At 39.9% G+C, this 23,746-nt stretch overlaps 1 protein-coding gene across 1 annotated transcript; it reads left to right on the top strand.

Moving 5' to 3' along the window:
* The first annotated feature begins 22,674 nt into the window (after positions 1-22,674).
* Positions 22,675-22,851, top strand: LOC129007914 (ATP synthase subunit ATP5MPL, mitochondrial). Its single transcript, XM_054439296.2, has one exon. It carries the CDS (start codon positions 22,675-22,677, stop codon positions 22,849-22,851), a length of 177 nt encoding a protein of 58 aa, XP_054295271.2.
* The last annotated feature ends 895 nt before the right edge of the window (positions 22,852-23,746 follow it).

Here is a 23,746-nt window from a genome sequence, read left to right as displayed (position 1 = left end):
ACCCACACGGATTTCAGATATTGAACTTATCAGACAGAGATCACAAAACTATGCTAACGATTTTTGAAGAAATACAAGGGCAAGTTTGAAAACATCTTCAGGGAGCAGAAACTGTGAAGAATAATGTAACATATTTGAACAAGAACTAAATAGAATTTCTAGAAAAAATAGTCTGATATTAGAAACTCAATGTGTGGATTTCACAACAGATTGAAAACAGTTGAAGATGACATTTGTAAACTGGAAGATAATTTGAAGAAATTAATGAGGATGAAGCATACAGAGACAAAAAGATAGAAAACATAAAAAAGGTTGAGAGACATGAAGAGTAGAGTGAGAAAGTCTAAGATACATTTAAAGTCCTAGAAAAAGGAGCCAGAAAGCGGGGCCGTGAGCAATATTTAAAGAGTTAATAGCTAGAGTTGTTTTTTAAAACTAAAGAAAATAATACACAGTTGCAAGAAGCATAAACAATCTCGAGAAAGATAAAAAAAATTTCATCATAGACAAATCACACTGAAACAATGGAGTACCGGAGATAGGAAAAAAAAATCTTAAAAGCAGACAGAGATAAAGTATTACCTTTAAAAGAACAACAATTGGACCAAAAGGTGTCTTCTAGCCACAAAAATGGAAGACAGAATTTCTTCAATGTGTTGAAAATAACAGCCAATCTAGATATTATACCCAGTTAATATTTGGTTTTTAAAATGAAGAGAAAACAAATATTTTTAACTAAGAAAATCTGTTAGTGTTTAACACAACCAGACTCTCACTAAAGGAAATTCTAAACAATATACTTCAGGCAGAAGAGAAGCAATATCAAATGGAAGGTCTGAGAAGCAAGAAGAAATTAAGAACAAATAAAGTGATAAACGAGTATATTCAAATAGTACTCATACATTAAAATACATGACAATAATAACATGTAAGTTGATTGGGTGAGAAAATTGAGTTAAATGTTCTAAGGTTCTAACATTGTCCGTGGTGCAGCAAAGTATTGATTAATTTGGGGATTTGATAACTTAAGCATAAAGTTATAATTTAAGGAACCACTAAAGGAAAGGAATAGCAGGTATATATTCTAAACTGTAGAAGGAAAAATAGAATGATAAAAAATAATCCAAAAAAAGATAAAGGGGAATAATAAAGAGGATAGGTAGGACACATGGAAGCACAAAATCAGCTGATAAATTTAAAATGAAACATACTGCTGGTTACACGAAACGTAACTTAATGCTTCTGGTAAAACTGTTAGTCCAAACTGAAAACTACTGAAATGTCCATCTACAGTAGAATGGATAAATTGTAGCATAGAAATACAATGGAATATTACTGCAAATATAATAAAACACAACGAACTGTAGCCATATACAACAGCATGAATGAATCAAACAAAAAATACTAAGCCAAAAACAGGACACAAAAGAATGCATATAGTACATTCCATTTAAATAGAGTTCAAAAGTGGGCAAAACTAAACTACCTCGTTTAGGGATGCATATATAAATGGTTAAACAATTTTAAAAGCAAGGATACCATTATCATTAAAGATAGGATAACAGTTACCTTTGGGAAAAAGGAAGGTTTGTGATCAGGGCAAGACACATTTGGTCAGAGGCTTTGGAACTGGCAATGTTCTATTTTTTATCCTGCAAATGACACTATGATGTCCACTTTATAAACATATGTAAAAATGTACATGAATATAGATTGTATGTAATAATAAAATGATGTTTTCAATCATAAATTTAAAATGGTAGGGGAAGTGAGTGTTCTCCTGTAATATGATTTATTGTCAGCCTTGTATTCTGTGTATTATATAATTTTGAGTACATGCGAAACACTATAGTAGGAGTGCTGGGGGATGTGTTTCTGACTTCAAGAAACTTATAATCTGTATGGTGGTTTCCAAACTTTTCAAGTTTGATGTTGCGTTTTTAACATGAAAAGTGTCAAACACCAGCAATTATTTTGGTAGCTATTACTTGAGTGTCTATTAATTGAGATGGGAGAAGCTTTTATTAAATCAGTAAGGTTCTTTAGTGAATTTTTATTTTATTATTTTATTAATTACAACACATCTTTCTACTTGTAAAATAAAAGAATGTATTCGTATGTGTCAAGTATTTCATTTGTAATGTCGTTGGCAATGCCTTATATGTATATTCATTCATTCAATCACAAAGCTTTATTGAGATCTACTTCTAGCCTGACACAATGCCTATTGGTTCATAGACTCCAGGCAATTTTTTTTTTTTTTTTTGAGGTGGAGTCTCGCTCTGTTGCCCAGGCTGGAGTGCCGTGGCACGATCTTGGCTCACTGCAAGCTCCATCTCCCGGGTTCACGCCATTCTCCTGCCTCAGCCTCCTAAGTAGCTGGGACTACAGGTGCCCGCCACCATGCCCGGCTAATTTTTTGTATTTTTAGTGGAGACGGGGTTTCACCTTGTTAGCCAGGATGGTCTCGATCTCCTGACCTCGTGATCTGCCCGTCTCGGCCTCACAAAGTGCTGGGATTACAGGCGTGAGCCACCGCGCCCAGCCAACTCCAGGCAACATTTTTAAGCCCTCTCTGCATAGTATACAGTACCCAAGTTAAGAATCATTGATTTATATCACCTGGCCATAGTAACGTCTCTATCCCGAGAACTTCACGCAAATACATTAGAGAGACACAGATGTTGCCACATTAGATGAAAAAGGCTGTGATGCAAAGCGATGTCTGTGTACATGTAGAAGGAATAAAATGACATTTTTCTTTCAGAATATTGTCCTTTTTATTTGTCTAGCAGCCATTATTTATCTAAGATTCATCATAAGCATTGGACATTCCTCTGGTCCTCAAATCTATTTTATTTTTGTACAATAATTTTAATCTTGTGTATTTTACCACATTCATTTCCAGCTCTGCCCCTTCCTTCAGTGCAGCACAGGAGGTAAGAGAATAGGATGTAGAACAAATCTTCACTCTTCACTTCAACAAGTAACATATCTCTCTATATCAGTGAATAATCTTTTGCAGACAAGCATCAGGAAACCTAGTTCAAACTGTTTTGCACATGAAACTGGTAAGTTGAGGAGGAACAGACACAGCTGAATCCAGGTGTAGCTTCATCTAGGATGTCAATCAATACTACTTTTTTATTTTAATTTTTTTAGTTTTTAAAATTTTTGTGGGTACATAGTTGGTATATGTATTTATAGGGTACATGAGATGTTTTGATACAGGCATGCAATGTGAAATAAGCACATTATGGAAATTGGGGTATCCATTGCCTCAACTATTTATCCTTTGAGTTACAAATAATGCAATTACACTCTTTAAGTTATTTAAAATGTACAACTAAGTTATTGACTATAGTCACCCATTTGGGCTATCAAATAGTAGGTCATATTCATTCATTCTTTTTTTTTTTATTATTCATTAACTATCCCACCTCCCTGCCAGCCTGCCACTATCCTCCCCAGCATCTGGTAACCGTCCTTCTACTCTCCATGTCCATGAGTTCAATTGTTTTGATTTTTAGATCCCACAAGTAAGTGAGAACCTGAGATGTTTGTCTTTCTGTGTCTGGCTTATTTCACTAAATGCAATGATCTCCAGTTCCATTTCTATTATTTCAAATGACTGGATGTCATCCTTTTTTTTTTATGGCTGAATAGTGCTACATACACAATACCACTTGTGTGCTTGCTCTCCCCTCTCTTATCTTTGCTTTCTTCTACGTTGGTTTCATTCTTAGTGAGATCATATCCACGTGATGGCAGCAATATCCCTGACTAGTACAGATTTATATTCAATCAGTGTGATAATCCCAGAAGAAAGATAGCAGCCCCTCATTGGAGAATGAAGTATCTATGTCATAAGAACACATTCCTCTGACCTATAACACCTAGAACACTGAGATAATTTAAAACATATATATAGAGAGTCTGGCAGAGATCATCTTGCCAGAGGAATACTGAAAAATTTTACGGGATACAAAATTATACTATTTCCAATCTTTTCCTAACAGCCATATATTCTCCCTATTATATACCCCTTCACCAAAAGAAAGAAAGTAAAAAAGCAAAAAGAAGAAAAACAACATTATAAAAATTATATTATCGAGGGCCTTGTATTTTCTTTAATCACTCAAGATTCTATGACTAAAAATTAAGTTTTCAGAAGAAAGTTCTTCTGGTTTTCCCTTATCAGTGGAAGTGGTTCCAACCAGGAAATGTTGAAACTAACAGTGCTATTCAGGAGCAATCAGTTATTTATAAACCACAGAAGGAAAAGAAAACAAGCCTGCTATTCAAAGTCATCTACCTTTAGAAGATTACACAGAGTCTGATAGAAAGAAGCAGATTCAGAAGTTTTCTGCTAGTTGAGTTAGTAACCTACCTAATATAACAAGTATCAATCATTGGCATATTCATTTTATCCTTCAATATGAATTATAGAGTACTTACTAATACTTAAACATAAAGACATGCACTGTAAGTGATTAGCTATGGTTTTGGTATAATCATCCCTTCTGAACCAACATACTATTCATGTTTCACTCAATAAATATTAAGCTCCCTTTCTATGCCAAGCCCTGACTAAATGCTGGGGTTACCATGTTGATTGGAGAGATAAAGTCCCTGCCTTCATGGACATTGCATTCTGATGAGCGAAACCTGGTGAATGCCTTAGCCAGAATGTCTAGCATTCTGCCTGTGCTGGTACTTTTCTGGAATTTTTCATTTCTCCTATCCTGCTGTTAGATGTTATACTCCTTTGTTTCACTAAAAGTGCTGCTCTAGCTTAGTCCTCAGCATTCCACTGCAGATGAATTGCTTCCCTGTAATTAGGCTGGTTTGTAGAGTTCTCAGACTTAAGGTGGCTGAAATTTCAAACCTTTGCATGGTAACCACACACATTCCATCACGTGCACTTCTATTCCTTTATTTCTGTTCCTATTCACTATGAGAGAAACCCACATAATGGCAGGTATAGTGTCCCTCAAGTATGACTGTACTCTGAAAGAAAATGCTCTCTGCTCATGAACACCTTCTGCAAAGATCGTTTTTTTCCAAGGGGGCTTTTATAAGCTTCCCTGAATTAAATGGAAGAAAAAAAAAATCTCTCTTTGGAGCAATAGCCTGAAGATATCCTCCTTGGTCAGAACTTGTTTTCGCTATGATCTCACCATCAAGTATATCCCATTCACCATCCCTGCATAAATCCCTGTTCTGTAGGTTAAAAGTTCTCCTTTTATACTCCCAGGTATATACCCAACACAAATTACATGCTTGTTCACCAAAAGACATGGAGGATAACATTCATGGTAGCACCATTCATAATAGCTTCAAATTGGAAACAACCTAAATGTCCATCAACAGGAGAATGGATCAATATATTGTGGTATATTCCTACAACAGGATGCTATACATCATGAAAGCTGACAAAACACAGCTACACTGAACCACTTGGATGAATCTCACAAGCTAACAATAAGCACAAGAATCCAGATAAGCAAGAATGCATAATGGGTTCCATTTACATAAGGTTCAAAACTAGACAAAGTTAATGCAGAGTTTTGAAGTGGTTCACTTTGGGATAGGAGAGAGGGAGAGTGTTTGGCAGAGGGCATGAGGGGGTCTTCTGAGGTGCTGGTAACATTCTATATCTTGACTTGGTTTCACAGCTGTGTTCATTTTGTGATATCTATTGAACTATACACTTAGGATTTATGCACCATTTTCACAAAAAAGAGTTTTTCTTAATAAAAGTTATCCATTTGCTGCATTTACCAAGGTTTTATTTAGGTCCCACTTTCACAGGGGAGTTGCTCCTCCCCATTCCTGGGGGTCACGCGGAACCAGGAAGGTTTTTCTCCCTGGGTAGCTGGAGATTGTGTTAATGTATATGTGGGGAGGGACAAAATCACATTTCAAATGGGAAAAGCCAAAGTTTGAAGAAGAAAGACAGTTCCAAGCAAAGTGAGGCCATAATCAGATGATGAAAAATTGGCCAGAGACTGGTGGGATTAAGCCCCAGAAAGCTGGTATCTGGAGATGAGAGTTTATGGGGCACAGTCGTTACATGCACAGATGCTGGAGCCAGAATCCCTGGGTTGATTTCTCAAATCCATTAACTTCTGTTTTACTCTGGGCAGCTTCCTGAACCTCTCTGTGCCTCAGGCCCTCTTCTATGAAATGCACCTGAGAAGTCACAATGTAATACTTGTCAAGAACTCCCAGCTGTGCTTGTCCCATGCTGGGGGCTCAACATGTGTCAACGACTACATCTGCATCATTTTCTGCTCTCACAATCTGTATACCAGAGCATCGCTGTCTACTGCTCACATGTTTTATAGGAAAGCAGGGGAAACCATTCTCTTCCTTCCTAGGCCTAGTTCCAAAGTTCCCAGGCCAGATACCTTTCCTGTCCATAAAAGCTGTGACTAGAGAACAGGATCACATTCTATAAAGTGACCACTCCCACCAAACCATGTGAATTGGGAGTCAGACATTCAACAAAAGGGGCAGGTCAGTTACCAGACAAACAAGCTAGGAGTGATTTGAATGATATCAAGAGGAGTACAGTACAAATAGCATATTGGTGGATCCGCCTTTCTTCAAAATGAATGAAACTGTGCCTTTATACACACAATGTAGAAGTGTACATTAAGCCTGAGTATTTGCCCCAGATTTAACTCTCTGCTTAGATAAGTCACGACTGGTATTTCTTTGGCTAGAAATAAAACAAAGCAGGTCCCACTTTCAGAGATAAACATTTTAATTTTATTTTGTACCTCCCTGGGTTTTTAATCCCATCACTTATCTCAATGCGTTGTTTCTCACTATTTTATCTCAGGGTTTCTGAATGTTCTCCTTGAACAAACAATATAAACACAATAAACACTGTAACAGGCAAGAGCCTTGACATAGAAGTGGAGACACATTTGCAGTAAGGCATCCAAGGATGCCAAGATAAAGCAGAGAAAAACATGAAGTAGCCGGTGGGTGGGGCTCGGAGGGAAGAATTGACAGTGGTAGTTGTGGGAGAGCACTGCAAGCTCAAACACTGTGCTAAATTTCAGGCGTTAGTAGAAATGTCAAATAGGTGTGTGTGTAGGCAATTATAAACAGGAGAAATGCATAAAATGGTGACTTACACAGAATAGGTGCTAAATAAATATTATCCAAATGAGTGAATGAATGAAAAGAGGAGAGACAACGGATTTGCTTTCATTCACATATAGGAGCTTTGAGAAGTCAAGGAATTTTAGGATTAAAAGGGACAGTAAAATCTATTCCCCTTACAAGTGGTTTGGGCTTGAGTACCTCAGTCTCAGGTTTGAATTAGGAATCAGTAAGAAAGAGAGAAAAAGAAAGCAACACCGACACATGGATTTTTTAGGGAGTTAAAAGCATTCTAGAATAATGGATGGCTGAAGGACTGTTTGCGGGGAGCGGGGGAAAGCTGTCATGGGATAATTGGAACAGACCCCAAGAAGGTTATTTATCATGTCGTCTCTCTGCTGGCTGCAGACTATAGAAATCATTAGCTGATGACAACAATACTCTACATTTGTATAGTACTTCTAGTTCTGAAAGTGCAGTCAAAGACATTATCTCCATTAATTCTCACAAGCATGTAGGTATTCTTTTCTGGGACTCAAAGGAAGTTACTAGCTCAGAAATAATGGATGCTCGTTGATGTATAGAAGTTCCATTACCTCAAACAGGGAGATGGAATGTCCTTTAAAAGATTCCTCCACAAAATAACATATTCATTTATTTAGTAACAGGGAGAGTTGTTGAGAATTAAATGATATATTGTCTTTTCAAAGCTGTGAATTTATCAGTATTAACTTGGAAAGTGTCTTTACCTCCTCCTTCCAAGATAATAGCAAGGAGAGCCACCAAGGTGCTTTGGACAGTTTTCCAAGGAGAAGGAGGATGATGCTTGGTGGGAAAGTGGGGAGTGGCCCCATCCTGGAGGTGACTTCCCAGGGACTGGGAAGGGTGGGATGTTCAGTGTGTTCTGGGTATCACTTTGCACCTGTGCACTGCTTGCAAGCATCACAAGAGAAGGACACAACTTAGATGAGGGTGGTGGTGCTGGTAGGGGTAGAGCGATTGCTGTGAGAGGTATAACTATAACCCGCCTGGCGCAAGAAACCTGACTGGTGGCAATAGACTAGAGTTCAGCCTGTGCTGCCCAAGAGGCAGATGTAAGGGACAGAGACCTTTCACTTCCATTTTCGTCAACTGCTTACCTACTGGGATTTTGGTATGATCCATAGGAGATTGAAGAAAATTTAAAAAGCGAATATTGGAATTGTTACTAATCTTGGCAAATTAAGATTTGATTTGATATAGAAAAATAAAGACATACAATGTTTCTTATACTTGAGATGTCATGGAATGATTGTACATCTGTTAATCTTCATTCAACAAGCATTTGTTGAGCACTTACTGTGAGCCAGACTTTCTAGTAGGTGTTGGGGATATAGGGGAGAATAATAAAGAGATGGATCTTGTTTTTGAGTAGCTTGTTACATCTATAATGGACATATAGACAATTAAACAAGGAATAACCAGAGTGCTGAGTGTTAGAACAGGAGAAAGACAGGGATCTGAGACACCAGAAAAAAGGGGTTACATAATCTAGTCTAGGAGACAAAGACAGCATCCCTGCAGAAGTCACAGTTAAGCTGAGACCTGAAGGATCCTGTCCTGCATCATGCAACACTTCCTTCCCACCACTGCTATGCTAAGCACTTACCCCAGTTACATAGTATTTGCTATTTTCAAATCTCTCTCTCACTAAGCATTGAGCTCCCAGAGGTCTTAGAGCATCATGTAAATTATTAAAAAAAAAAAAAATCTTTGTATCCTCAGCACCTCTGGTAGAGCTCCTACACTTAGTAGGCTTTCAATGCATAGCTGCTAAGCAACACAAAAATTGAATGAATGAATGAATGATGAATGATGGGAGATCTAATTGCGTTATATGGTAGAAATGCCAGTGTTCATCTGTAAAGGGTGCAGGCTGGATGCTGCATTCTAGTTAAGCAGTGTCACTACTGTGTCCTCCAGGCAGCCAGTTGCTGAGCATCCGCTAATTAAGGCTACACTGCCCCTCTGAGGGCAGTCTGGGTAGTGCCAGGATTGGACAGGACACTGATGCCCGCTTTGGTTCTCAGCTTCAGGCTGGTGAAAGCACTAGCAATGCAGCCTCCTCTTTGAAGGAAAGGTCTCTCAATGCTGTCACAGTCCTCCTTGCTCAGGCAGCCCTCAGTCCCTACTGCAAAGTAAGGGCATGAAGTCTTCTCTTAAAAGTGCAGGCTAGCGAAGGAAACCGAACCTCACTTTCATGGCATAATTTTGGGGACACAGAGGAATTGAGTCACATTCTTTTCCTTGTGTGTGGGTTGGAGAGGAGGAATCCAGCCCCTACCCCACCCCTCCCATTGCCCTGGAAGAGCCACCTGGGGTAAGCATGAAGCCTGCACTCACCTCAGCACAGGAGGGAAATGCTTTAGCTGAAATATTCCCCTCTTTAGCGACCCTACTTCTCTCCAGGGAGCTTTAAATGCTGGTGAATTCTGATCAGCATCGTGGAAAGGAATAATAACCAGCACTCAGGGCACCTTCCTCACTGGTCTCCTAGCCAGTCCCCCAAACTTCTATCTGGCCGTTACTGTGTGGCTCAATGAACTGGGGGCAAGAAAATCTAGATTATAACCCTGGGTTTGCTGATTCCTATGCATTACACCTTTGGTTAGTTGATTAATCTCTTTGAACCTCAGTTAGCTGATCTACAAAATAAATATTAATATACCTGACCTATCTTACAGGGCTGTTGAAGAATCAAATGGTACAATATGCGGAATGGTACAATATGCCCTTTGTGAACCCTAAAGCACTACACACATGCAAAGTATTATTATGTCCAATATGTCTGAAAATGTATAAAATAATGATTCCATAGAAATGTACTTTCACATTGTGAAATCCTCACTGCCTCTCCTTGTTAATCTGGGGAAACCACTGACTAGTATTCCTTTCACTTGATTGTCTCATTTCTTTCACTGATTAATTCATTCAAAAGCAGTTATGAGCAAAATTCAACATCAAAAATATTGATTGAGTGCCTACAATATGCCAGGAGCTGTTCTCAGTGCTGGAGATACCACAGATATTAAGGCAGATATATCCCTGCTTTCCTGCACTGGGGCTAGAGCAGGGAGTAAAATGGCAGTCCCAGCCCTTAGGAGTTTACAGTCTAGTGAGGAAGGTAGGAGTTTTAAAACTAATCATATGAATAACTATGTGTGTGTGATATGGTTTGGCTCTGTCCTCACCCAAATCTCATGTCCAGTTGTAATTCCCAGTGTTGGTGGAGGGACCTGGTGGGAGGTGATTGAATCATGGGGGCAGATGTTCCCTTGCTGTTCTCATGATAGTGAGTGAATTCTCAAGATATCTGGTTGTTTGAAAGTGTGTAGCACTTCCCCCTTCACTCTTTTTCTCTTCTGCCACCTTGTGAAGAAGATGCTTTCTGCCATAATTGTAAGTATCCTGAGGCCTCCCCAGCCATGCCTCCTGTACAGCCTGTGGAACTGTGAGTCAATTAAATATCTTTTCTTCATAAATTCCCCAGTTTCAGATAGTTCTTTATAGCAGTGCGAGAGTGGACTAATACAGTGTGTATGTGGCAACATTAAACTCTCGTTAAGGACACAGGAAAAAAGAAAATGTTTAATATTGTTGTTATCCTCTTGTCCTCATGAACCCTCAACTGCTAGTGGGAAAATTAACTAATGTCCAATGTCATTAAACTCCATTCAATCCAATATTTTATACAATTCTCAATCAGGCAATGCTCAGAATCCCCAGCAAAATGTTCAGCTTTTCAGGTTGCCCTCCCCTCCTTCTTTTTATTTTATTTTATTTTATTTTATTATTATTATACTTTAAGTTTTAGGGTACGTGTGCACAATGTGCAGGTTAGTTACATATGTATACACGTGCCATGCTGGTGTGCTGTACCCATTAACTCGTCATTTAGCATTAGGTATATCTCCTAATGTTATCCCTCCCCCCCTCCCCCCACCCCACAACAGTCCCCAGAGTGTGACATTCCCCTTCCTGTGTCCACGTGTTCTCATTGTTCAATTCCCACGTATGAGTGAGAATATGTGGTGTTTGGTTTTTTGTCCTTGCGATAGTTTACTGAGAATGATGATTTCCAATTTCATCCATGTCCCTACAAAGGACATGAACTCATCATTTTTTATGGCTGCATAGTATTCCATGGTGTATATGTGCCACATTTTCTTAATCCAGTCTGTCATTGTTGGACATTTGGGTTGGTTCCAAGTCTTTGCTATTGACCCAGCCATCCCATTACTGGGTATATACCCAAAGGACTATAAATCATGCTGCTATAAAGACACATGCACACGTATGTTTATTGCAGCCCTCCCCTCCTTCTGTTTTGGTTCCAAAACTAGCATATCGGTTTATGGGGGGATAGTAGGGGGTTGCAGGGAGGAGGTGTCATTTCCAGGACATGAGGCACAAGGGAAGAGTTGGGGTCCTCTAATGTGTCCTCTCTGTCTTCTGGTCTCCAGAGAAGTGCCTCTTGTCCTGCTATGTGCTGGTAAAATCTGTGCTAGTGTCACTCAGACCCTCTCTTGGCTCTGTCAGATCCTGGGATTGACCCTTGGCTGGCTTGGTCCCCTGCCTGCATCTGCTAGCTGCAAAACCTCGGTATCTGCCACAATTGCTCTCCAGTCTGTTGGCTTGACAATCTACTCCTAACCTCTACTGTGAGAGTCACCTCACTCTGCAATGGCTGAGCCAGTAGCAGAGCTACTGACTTTCTACTCCACACCTATTCAACTTGTGAACTGAAGGGACTCAGAAAAGCTAAACCTCAGGGCCTCTCTCTGCTGGACCAAACCACACCGTTAGATCTGTAAGAGCTGCCCCAGAGACCAAAATGAGCAAGGGCTGTAAATCTTTTACCGACCTAGTGAGTTGTTCCCAGTACAGTCCAGATGAGAAATATGGGGACCCCCACACCCTGTTTTCCTTTTGCTCTCTGCCTTTACCTCTGTCTGCCAGTGCTCAGGCCTTGGAAATGATATCTGCATGATACCTGTCTCATCATACCTTTGGCGAGTCTCATGGCTTCACTAAATACCCTCCAGGAAGACTTGGATCTAAGTTCCTTTGCCCAGTGAATTCTTTATCCCTGCTCACTGCCTGGTTTCTTGCAGCTACTGAGCTTTATCCACACTGCTGTCCATACACCAGGACCCCATCCCTCTACCTGCAAGTCTCAAAGCACCATAACACATTGCTGTTATGTGTAGCAAACTCTTACTGAAGGTTAGGGGATGATGATGAGGGGCTGTGTCAAAAAATAAATAAATAAATAAAAAAGATGGGAAACAACGAAATCAAATAGCAGAAGGCACTGGCCAAAGGCCCTCAGCTGTCTCTACCACAGCGACTGTCTTGCTGGTGACATTCCCAGCTTTCTCACAAAGCCATCATTTCCTGGGACTTGTTTTATTTCCTTCTAGCCAAACGCTTCTGTCAACTTTCTCAGTCCAGAGACACTCATTGACTGTCCCCACTGCCCCCCTCCAGGTAGCTAACCTGTAATTCTATCATGAAGGGAAATTTAGCTCCTTTTTATCTGTTGCTAAGGTAGAATTAGCATACAGCAATTGTTAAGCTCATGGATTTTAAAACCAGCCTACCTTGGTTCAAATCTAGCCTTCATTGCTTACTAGCTGTGTGGTTTTAAGAAGTTGCTCATCCTCTCAGTACCAGTTTCCCCATCTGTAAACTTGGAATGGTTGTAGCCCCTATTGGCTGGGGCCCTTGTGAGGATTATATGATAAATACAAATAAATAAGATGCTTACATCTGTCCTATACAAAGTAAACACTCAATGAAATGTAGGTATTATTCTCTCTACTTCCTCCTTCGTACACTACCCTAGACCAGTGATTCTCAAACTTTAGCATATATCAGAATTATCTAAAAGTCTTATTAAATGTCAGGTTGCTGGGACCCAGAGTTTCTGATTCAATAGGTCTGGGATGGAGACAGAAAATTTGCATTTCTAACGAGTTCCCAAGTACTGTGATGAAGCTGGTTCAATGATCACACTTTGAGAACCACTGGCCTAGATCGTGTTTTCCATTCTCAAAAAGTTCCATGAAGTTGTTTTTCTTGGCTTCCCACCCTTAGAAACAGGTAGAAGCTTCAAATTATATATATATATATATATATATATATATATATATATATTTTTTTTTTTTTTTTTTTAGTAGAGATGAGAGCTCACTATATTGCCCGGGCTGGTCTTGAATTCCTAGCCTCAAGCAATCCTTCAGCCTTGGCCCCCCCAAGGGCTGAGATTACAACCATCAGCCACTGTGCCACGCCCTCAAATTATACTTGTTACAGAGCCTTTCTGGATCAAATTACATAGGCAAAAAAGAATTTATTATGCTGACTATTTGGTAACAAAGAGAAGGAAATAAAGAATATAAACATGTATATCCATGTTTTGTTGTTGTTGCAAAAGAAACAAACAAACAAAAAACTTAGGAAAGATAAACCAGAAACTGATAGAATTGTTTACATACGATGGGGTAGAAAGAACAGGAAAAAGAGTGACACACTTCTCTGAGTATACCATTTTTTTTCTATATATATATATATATATATATATATATATATATAGTTTTGACTGTTGGAAGCATGCTAGTGTTTTCATATTTAAAACATTTAATCAAGTCTGAGGAAAGAAGCCTAGAATTGAATAAAAAATACAAAATTAAGAGTATATCAAATAGATGACAGAACTACAGGGAAAAAAATAGAATGAATCTAAGTCACTTTGGTTTTTTTGTTTGTTTGTTTGTTTGTTTTTTGAGATGGAGCATCGCTCTGTCGCCCAGGCTGGAGTACAGTGGGTCACTCCAAGCTCCGCCTTCCGGGTTCACGCCATTCTCCTGCCTCAGCCTCTGGAGTAGCTGGGACTACAGGGGCCTGCCACCACACCCGGCCAATTTTTTTGTATTTTTAGTAGAGACGGGGTTTCACCATGTTAGCCAGGATGGTCTTGATCTCCTGACCTCGTGATCTGCCCGCCTCGGCCTCCCAAAGTGCTGGCATTACAGGTGTGAGCCAATGCGCCCGGCCGAATCCAAGTCACTTGGAACACAATACTTAGATGTACACCCTCAGTCTAAAAACAAAAAGAAGTTCAAACAAATATTGTTTTGTTAGTGATATGGGTTTAGCAATTCTGAAATTATTTGGTGTGCCTTTTAGGACTGAGTAAATTAGTAAATATACTAATGTTTCTGGTAGCCAGGTTTCCCACCATGAGAGAGAGGTGACATAATTTATGGAATGGGGGAAGTTTAGAGGTGTCAGCATAAAATCATGATTTTTCTAAGAAATAAAAAATAATAAAAATGTATATATCTTTCCTAGCTCTCTCTGCTGAAAGGGCCTAGAAGTAATGCTACTCTAGTTACAATGAGCACTCCTAGCACCTAGATCTTGGTGTCTAAAGATAATTCCCCTTTAAAAATAGCTGATTCTAAAATACAACATAAGTACAAGATAAGACTAGAATATTTTGTTGTAGTAGAAAATAAAGAAATTATTTGAAAAATAAAAAGGCCCAAGGATATTACAAAGAGGAAGAATCTCAAAGAGACCTCTAGCCAATCAATGATCAAAAACAAAATAAATAAACAGAAAGAACAAAGACTGCTGGGCACAGGGGCTCACGCCTGTAATCCCAACACTTTGAGAGGCTGAGGCAGGCAGATCACCTGAGGTCAGGAGTTTGAGACCAGCCTGGCCCACACAGTGAAACCTGGTCTGTACTAAAAACACAAAAATTAGCCGGGCGTGGTGGCGGGCGCCTCTAGTCCCAAAACTCAGGAGTCTGAGGCAGGAGAATCACGTGAACCTGGGAGGCGGAGCTGGCAGTGAGCCGAGATCTCGCCACTGCACTCCAGCCTGGGCGACAGAGCAAGACTCCGTCTCAAGAACAAAACAAAACAAAACAAAACAGAACAAACAAAAAAAAATCCCAAAGAATCATGACAGTACTGGATTTATAACACTGTGGAGAAAAACCTAAGAATCCACCAGTGCCCTTAATGATACTAAACGAAGAAAAAAACAAATAATAAGAATGACAGGAGAGCTTTTCTTTGTAATAGAACATCAAATAGTAAATGTAGAAGGAATAACACAGTTAGAAAATCACGATTTTGCGCCCATCATAGTAATATTTTGTTTAGATAAGACTCATCCAGGAATATTAAAACCATTGTGTGAAAGTTTGTTGGGAATGAGTATATTTACACAGCCTGAAAATTTCTCCTCACAGATTATTCATTAACTACAAGAGGAAAAAAGTATTTCTGCATAACAGATAACACTGTAGCTAAGTGACCACCAACAATGGGACAAACTGATATCTTATGATTCCTGATAAGAGAGGCTAAGAATACAACATCACTTACGTAACATTCCTGCCAAAAATGTATAACCTGAACTTAATTATGAGGAAACCACCAGTTAATCTCAAATTGAAGGATAAGCCACAAGGCAACTGGTCTGAATGTTTCAAAAATATCAATGTCAGAAGAGAAAAAGAAAGGCCAGGCGTGGTGGCTCAAGCCTGTAATCCCAGCACTTTGGGAGGCCAAGGTGGACAGATTACAAGGTCAGGAGTTCAAGACCAGCCTAGCCAACATGGAGAAACCCCATCTCTACTAAAAATAGAAAATTAGCAGGGCATTGTGGTGCATGCCTGTAATCCCAGCTACTCGGGAGGCTGAGGCAGGAGAATCTTTTGAACCTGGGAGGCTGAGGTTTTGGTGAGCCGAGATCACGCCATTGTACTCTAGCCTGGGCAACAAGAGTGAAACTCCTCTCAAAAAAAAAAAAAAAAAAAAAAAAAGAAAGAAAGAAAGAAAGAAAGGCTGTGGAGCCATTCTAGATTAAAGGTCATTGAAAAATGATTACAACTAAATGAAAAGCATGGTTCATTACTGAATGTCTGATGAGAAAAAAAATAAACACATTGCTATTAGGGATATTGCTAGGACAACTGATAGAATTTGGATAGAGATTGCATATTCCATAGTAGTATTATTGTATCATCATTAAATTTTTTGAACAATCATTGCTCCATGTAAAACAATGTCCCTGTTCTTAAAAGACAAATACTAAAGTATTAGGAGTGAATGGGCTTCAGTTGTGTTTTTGAATCAGCTATTTTTAAAGGGGAATTATATGTAGGCATCAAGATCTAGGTGCTAGGTGTGTTCATTGTAACTTGGGTTGCATTACTTCTAGGCCCTTTCACTAGGCCCTAAATACTTTAGTATTTATCTTTTAAGAGCAACAACAATAATATAGCAACAACAATAACATAGTTATAGATGGAAAGAGATAAAGCCAGTGTGGCAAAGTATTAACAATTGGGAAATCTCAGTGAAGGATATATGACAGTTTATTGTCCTAATTTAGCAACATTTCTATAAATGTGAAACTTCTGCAAAATAAAAAGATAAAACAAATTTGAAAATCTTTAGGTGAATCTCTCTCCCCAACTAAATGGCATAAAAAAATTATTCTCCCTTTAAGCCCAGGGATTTTCCACTAATTTTGTCACTATTACATTTTCCTGTTGATAACTTCTAGTCACCTCTTGTGGCAGCTGATGGAGAAGCAGGTTTGGGTGAAGGTGATGGGTACAATTTGACGCTGTGTCTTTGAGATCCAATGTGTCTCGAGAGATCCAATGTGATGGGAGATCAGGGAAGAGGTCCCAGCCGAAGACATGGAATCCGGTGATATTAGTCCCTTGAGAGTTCTCCTGGAGGGAGCTTGGAGAATAAGAATGGCAACTGTAAAGGAGACTAAGAGTGAATGGTGGGAGAACCAAGGGGAGCCACAGCTCAGCAGCTGTGGAAGGATACATTTCATATGAAGACCATGGTCCATAGCCTGAAATGTCCCAAGGAGTAAAGCGGACAACTGTAAAGTCCCCTGGATTTGGCAAGTAGGTGGTCCTTGGTAACCTGAATGACTTCCATGGGGGAGGGAGTTGAGGAGTGGGATTGGGTGAAACCACACCAGGGTGCATTAAAGAGTAATTGTGTGGCCAAGTGTGGTAGCTCATGCCTGTAATCCCACCACTTTGGGAGGCCGAGGTAGGCAGTTCACTTGAGGTTAGAAGTTTGAGACCAGCCTCGCCAACATGGTAAAACCCCATCTCTACTAAAAATACAAAAATTAGCCAGGCGTCGTGGCAGGCACCTGTAGTCCCAGCTACAGCTCGGGAGGCTGAGGCAGGAGAATCTCTTGAACCCAGGAGGTGGAAGTTGCAGTGAGCTGAGATCGCACCACTGCAGTCCAGCCTGGGCAACACAGCAAGACTCTGTCTTAAAAAAAAAAAAAGTAATTGTGTAGGCCGGGCACAGTGGTTGAGGCCTGTAATCCCAGCACTTCGGGAGGCCAAGGCAGGTGGATATCTTTGAGATCAGGAGTTTAAGACCAGCATGGGCAACATGGCAAAACCCCATCTCTACTAAAAATACAACAAAATTAGCCATGTCTGGTGGTGGTGTGTGTCTGCAGTCCCAGCTACTCGAGAGGCTGAGGTGAGAAAATCTCTTGAGCCTGGGAGGTGGAGGTTGCAGTGAGCTGTGGTTGTGCCACTGCATTCCGGCCTGGGAGACAGAGCTAGACACTGTCTCAAAAACAAAAACAAAAACAAAAAGTAATTGTGGAGGTGAAATGTGATAAGAATATACCTTCCGATAAGCCTATTTGGAGGGGCAGGAGAGAAATATAGATGAAGGCAGATTTTTGGGTTTGGTCTTTAGAGCTGGAAGGGATTTGCCCATGGAGAGGGGGAGGTTACAGAATTGGAAAGGGGGATAATTACATTAGCAAGAGCCCAGAGGAACCAGAGGGCAGGAGATCAGGGGTAGAGTGGTGGGACTAACCCTGAGTAGGGAAAGAATGTATCTTCCCACCCAGTGGCCTATGAACCCTAGGGCCTTGTCTTCTGTCTTGACCTCTCTCAAAAGAAACCAAACTGTTATCCTCTTTCCTAATATTTCTGATGAGCCAACCACAGGATCCTGGTAGGCAGCGTATTGACTTAGGTAGAGTTCTGAACTTGGAGTGGGAAGACAGCTTTGATTTCTTGTTTTTTGCTTGACTTCCTGACTGTGTTATCCTTTCTGAGCAGCAATGTCCTCATCTTTAAAATGAAAAAAATGTACTCCATGTAATAAAGTAGGACAATATATGAAAACACTTTAGAAAGGGACTTGCGATTAGGTAGCTTTTTTGAGGTGTTTGTTTGTTTGTTTGTTTGTCCCCCTGCTCTTAGGATCTGGCAATATTCCAGTGACCAGGAGACCTGGAAGTTGCCAAGAATGTTTTCTGCAACTGCTGGCTTCTAATGAGGCAGCTCACACAGGATTTGCTGTCTTGGATTTAAAAATAACAAAAACAGAAACAAGTGCATCCACAGAGAGATGGACTGTCACCAGAGGTTTGGTATTATAATTAACTGTAGAATGCAAGCCAATGGAAGCCAGCTGGCAATCACTGAAACTTGGGGGTTCCATAGCTCAGAATGAGTTTGTTATTGAGAATTGTTTATAATAATCAAATTTCCACTAGGTGACAGCAAAGCCCATAATATGATCTAAATCATTGTTCCTCTTGAATAAATAGTGTTTGAGAATCTTCCGAAAGCAGCAGATCCTGCTATTCTGGAGAGAGTAATTATTGCTAAAATTATGACATATGGCCTTGAGATATTGTCGTTACTCTTCTGAGATAAATAACTCCAGTTTTTAAAAAAACAATTTTAGTTTTTGACATTCTAAGTCACTTGAATTTATAGAAACAACTGCAACAATAATTTAAAAAGCTAACGTGTTAAACATTTGCTGTGTGCCAGGCACTCTTATAAATGCGTATGGCTCTTGATACTACCCAACTTCTCAGAGGTTTCACAGGGACCACAAGTCCCCTCTTTTAATAAAGAACTAAGTCTTCCCTGGGCCACTTCTGTAACCATAACACTAACTACATAAATACATGCTTGTGGCTGAACTACCCTGCCCAGGAGAGGAGGAGTTTGGTTATGCATATTAATGATTTAGTCAAGAGCCCTTTACAGGGTTTTATGAACAATTTTCAGTTATAATTGGTATTTCTCAGAGCATTTATCTTTTTTAAAAATAACTTTCCCCCTCTTAGACCTATGCTAACCCTTCATTGGGTTCCAAGTTGGTGGCTCATTCATCTTGGGACTGTGTTGAGTTTGCGGTAACCTATTGGAGTCTTTTTTTTAGGGTCTAAGGCGGAGACCCCAGGCAGAGTGAGCTTGACTCATCATGGTACAAAGCCTTTAACCATCAGAAGGAAGTGGGAATTATGGGGGCATGGCTGGTATTTGACTCTGTGCCCTGGCCCCTGGCTTCTGAATGCTTGCCTTGGTTCTAAGCACAGAAAGGACTGAGAAGTAAAATGGCAGAGCTGTTTCTGGAACACACTAATTCACAGGCAGCCCTGCTTAGTTTGTTTTCTTCAATCAGAATATAACATAAAAACCAGGGAGCTACATAGTTGGCTCCTCTACAGCTACCCATACTGCTTTTCTTTTCTTTTTAATTATTACTATCTCTGAAAGTATGCTATAAATGCATGAGATGAAATTTTCAAAGGTGCAACAGAGCACACAGTTAAAAAGTAAGTTTTACTTCCCACACCTGTTCCCCATAGGAAACCACTGGTTCTCACAGTTACCAGTTTCCAGTAATGTTCAGCCTCAGCAGCCTGGGGATTCCATGCCTGGCAGGACAGTGGTAGGGATGCTGGCTGCTGATGGGGGGAGCAGTTAGGAGTAGCTCAGATTGCAGAGTGAGTTAAGCACATGTGACACCTCCTGTTGAGGCTCAGGGACTAGGGGCACATGGCGTGTGGGAAAATGAGCCAGGAAACTTCGGGAATTCATAACAAGATGGCCTTATTTGCACCCACAGGCTGGTGTGGCCTGGGGAAGTTGGGTACTATTGTTATTGAAATATGTTCTCAGATGAAAGTTTAAAAATATAGGTAAGTATATCTCACTATTTAAGTGTATATATATATATATATATATATTAAAAAAACAGTTTTTCCTGCAATATGGAGCCCAAGCCCCAGTCTCCAAGTCTCGTAGCAACCCAAGAACCAGCAAACAATGCCTCCAGAAGATAGAAATTGACACTCCTAAGGTCACCAGCAATCTTATCCAACAATGTCAGCTGAGCCACAAGAGGCAGCAACCATTGCAGAGTGGCAGCCAGCCTAGGCAAGCCATGACCCAGCCCATGACACTGGCCCCAGGTGCATTCACAAGGGTGAGCATGTGTGCTGGTTGACCCAGGACCGCCTCAGTTTATACCTGGGATAATTGTTAAAAGGGTCCTTTTCCAATCTCAAGAACTGTCCCAAGTTTGTCAATAAAGTACGTGATCTCTCTAAATACAGTTCCCCTGTGCATCATCTCCCCCCGCCGTGCCACTTCTCCAGGGTGCTGGACCAATTATGGAGTTAGGATGGGTCAGGTGTCTACCATCTTTCAGACCCAAAGCTGCAACCATTTTCTTTCCCTAGGGTCTGTTCTGGGTCTAGCAGTCTCTTGTTTCTGGGGCACAAAAGGGCCAATTCTACCTCCAGTTCAGGCAACAGAACTCCCCAGCCACCTTTCGGAGGGTTGGATACCCTAAATGCTTATGCCTCTTTTTCCCAATGAGCCTGATGCTCAGTAGCTCAAACGTAGTTTACCACTGAGATACGTAATAAACATCTCAGGATATTTATTTTGGCCACTCTCTAATCCCTAGCATGTCATTTTCATGAGAAAAAAAAGGAAAACAAAATTCTCCTATAATAACTAGAAATTTCCAGAGGTTAATAATTTTGGAAGCATATTCTTCTGGATACGTATGTAAAGTCTTTTATTAGTTCTAGCTGTTTTTCATCAGATTTTTTTTAGTTTTATCTGGGTAAACAATCATGATTTGCAAGTAGTAATTATACTGACACCTAATATTTATTTATTTAACATTTTGAAAATTTTTATTTTAGAGCCTAAAACTTCTAGGGTATAATTGAATAACAATGATAGCAAGCATGTCTTCTTACCGACTTTAATAGAATGCTTCTAGTATTTCACCCTTAAAATGACGTGATTTAAGGTTGGACTTTGTGTGAAGGAAGTATCCTCCTAAGCTTACCAAAATAATTACCTTGGTTGTAATTTATAGAATAAATTGTCAGTATCTTGATCTTTGTTTTGTCCAGATAAATGGCAATGGAACTATACCTTTGCTTTACTCAGATATCCAACTGTTGCAGCTCTTTCTCTTTTTACCTACAATAAAATATTAAATCCATAAATCATTAAGTGCATGGGTTTAAGTCTAGTTGTGGGGCCTTGCTAACTATTCTGAATTTCACTTTCTTTATCTGAAAATTAGAATTAAAAATACTGACTTCACAGAGTTGCTGCATTAATTTATTGCCTAGAATGTAGCAAGCATTCAATAAATGTATTATTATAGCTATTATAATAGATAATATATATATTTCACTCTCTGATCCTATTGGAGATATAGATATTAAATATAATATATATTAAATATATCACATGTAATAATAAGAGAATGAAAAATCTCCTTAGAAAAGACTTTTCAGTTAATGACAGTGGTGATTCTAGGGTTATCTTAAGTTCACTGTGGTCTTTTCTTTAGAGGTGGTAGGATGTTTGTTCTGGATAGGGGAGTGTCCCAGGATGAAGGACTTTCGGTGCTAAAACCAGAGAAGTCCTGGGTAAATTGGGAAAAGTTGGTCACCTAGATCATGGTGATATTTGACTCCTTTCCTGTTTGCATCTGAGCAGGCAGGCTCCTCCAGAAGACAAAAATAGCATTCAAAGAAAATTATTAAAGGCCTGCTGATGAACTGACATCACCATCATCATTTTAGTAATAATAATAATACTATAATAATAAGCCATATTTAGAAGGAAACTATCTCTTTCTAAGGAAATTTCTAGCAAACCAAGACAAACACTACTGGGATGATTTTCACAAAAGATTTACTCTTTGGATGGTAACAGAGCACTAAGAAAGTAGCTATTCCAATGGGGCAGGAGGTAGAAAAGAGAAGCTGGGGTACTTGACATAATTCAGATACTACAAATCTGGTGCTCCTGATCTACAGAAGGAAGTGTGGACATAGACCCACACTGGGTGTGAGAGTAACAGGAAGAGGTGCAAAAGTGAGGTGATTCCCCTCTAGAAAGGTTGGGGCAAGCCTGGAGGGGATGCTGGCTTTGTGGGCTGTTGCCAGGATAGTTGCTACCCACCTGTGCTCTGGCCTGAACCTGGCTGAGTCATCACCCAGAATGCTGTGACAAGTGGGAGTAATTATAGCCCAGGAGGACACGGAAGCATCAGGTAATTACAGCCGAGGGGGACACGCCCTGGGCTATGGCGCTGCTGTGCACAGAGCACGAGGCAAGGTACGGGCAGGTGTGGGCAAAAGGTATAGATGCTTCAAAGTATTATTAAAAATGTGTGGATCCCCATGAAGCTCTACTATACTCAAGTTTACCAGGATATTTGGGTAGGAATGGGGCTGATGAGCCTCATCGTTTGTAAAATCCAGAGTGCTAATAAAAGAAGGAAAGCTTTGAAAGCTCCGGTGCCTGCTCACGGTCATCACTAACCAGCTTTACCTGGAGTACCCATGAAATGAAACATCAGTCAGCTTATAAATTTAAGCAAGCTGTGTTAGACTGTACACTTGTATAAGCATCGCTTACTTCGTGGCATGAATAAATGGATCTGTGAAATTCACTGAAAAAAAAAAGAGAGATCAAGATCGGGAGTACAGTGGGAAACAGAGGTCATTGATGGGTAAACTCAAAAGATTTAGTACACAGGCCAGAGACATGGCTGAGGCACTGGGAGTTTATTCTTCCTAGATGCTGGACAGTTATTGTGGCTTCAATGAGATAATGCACATAGATGCAGAGTTCTTACATGGCACATAGTTAAAGCTTACTATCACTTATTTTTAGTTTTTGCACCGCTGAAAGCTAATCAACTAATTTCCTCTAGTATAGAAGCCAGTGAACAAAAGTCAAAAAATGAGTTTCTTTACTGGGAATAAAAGTTGTGCAAGTTGTGTTTGTTCCACCAACAATTTCTTTTGATCCAAATGGCCAGTATAGAAAGATCAGCATTCTTCCACAGTGGCTAGAGAACAAACAATGATGTCAAGGGCACATATACCAGGAAGAGACCACTAATGACCTCTCACAGGCCTCGCAAGGTAGCATCATAACCTGAAATTACCCATGCAGGCCAGGAACTGTAATTTTATTCAGCCATAGGAAGAAACACTTATCTCAGGTGTTAGTTCTGCACAATAATCAAACTTACAAGAGTGAATACAAACCAGTGTATCTTTTATTTGTAGTTTTAAATTTTTATTATTTTTATTTTTCAATAATTTAATACAATCAATCAATAAAAGAGGGCCATGTATGGGCCACTGGTGACAGTGTGTTACTAAACACAGATATTGGATAGGCAATTAGCAGTGTCTGCTCCAACCA

This window comes from Pongo pygmaeus, chromosome 9 (assembly GCF_028885625.2).
Source record: "Pongo pygmaeus isolate AG05252 chromosome 9, NHGRI_mPonPyg2-v2.0_pri, whole genome shotgun sequence".
NCBI lineage: Eukaryota > Metazoa > Chordata > Mammalia > Primates > Hominidae > Pongo > Pongo pygmaeus.
The sequence above is the reverse complement of the archived record's forward strand: the minus strand, read 5'-3'. Positions and strand labels throughout refer to the sequence as shown.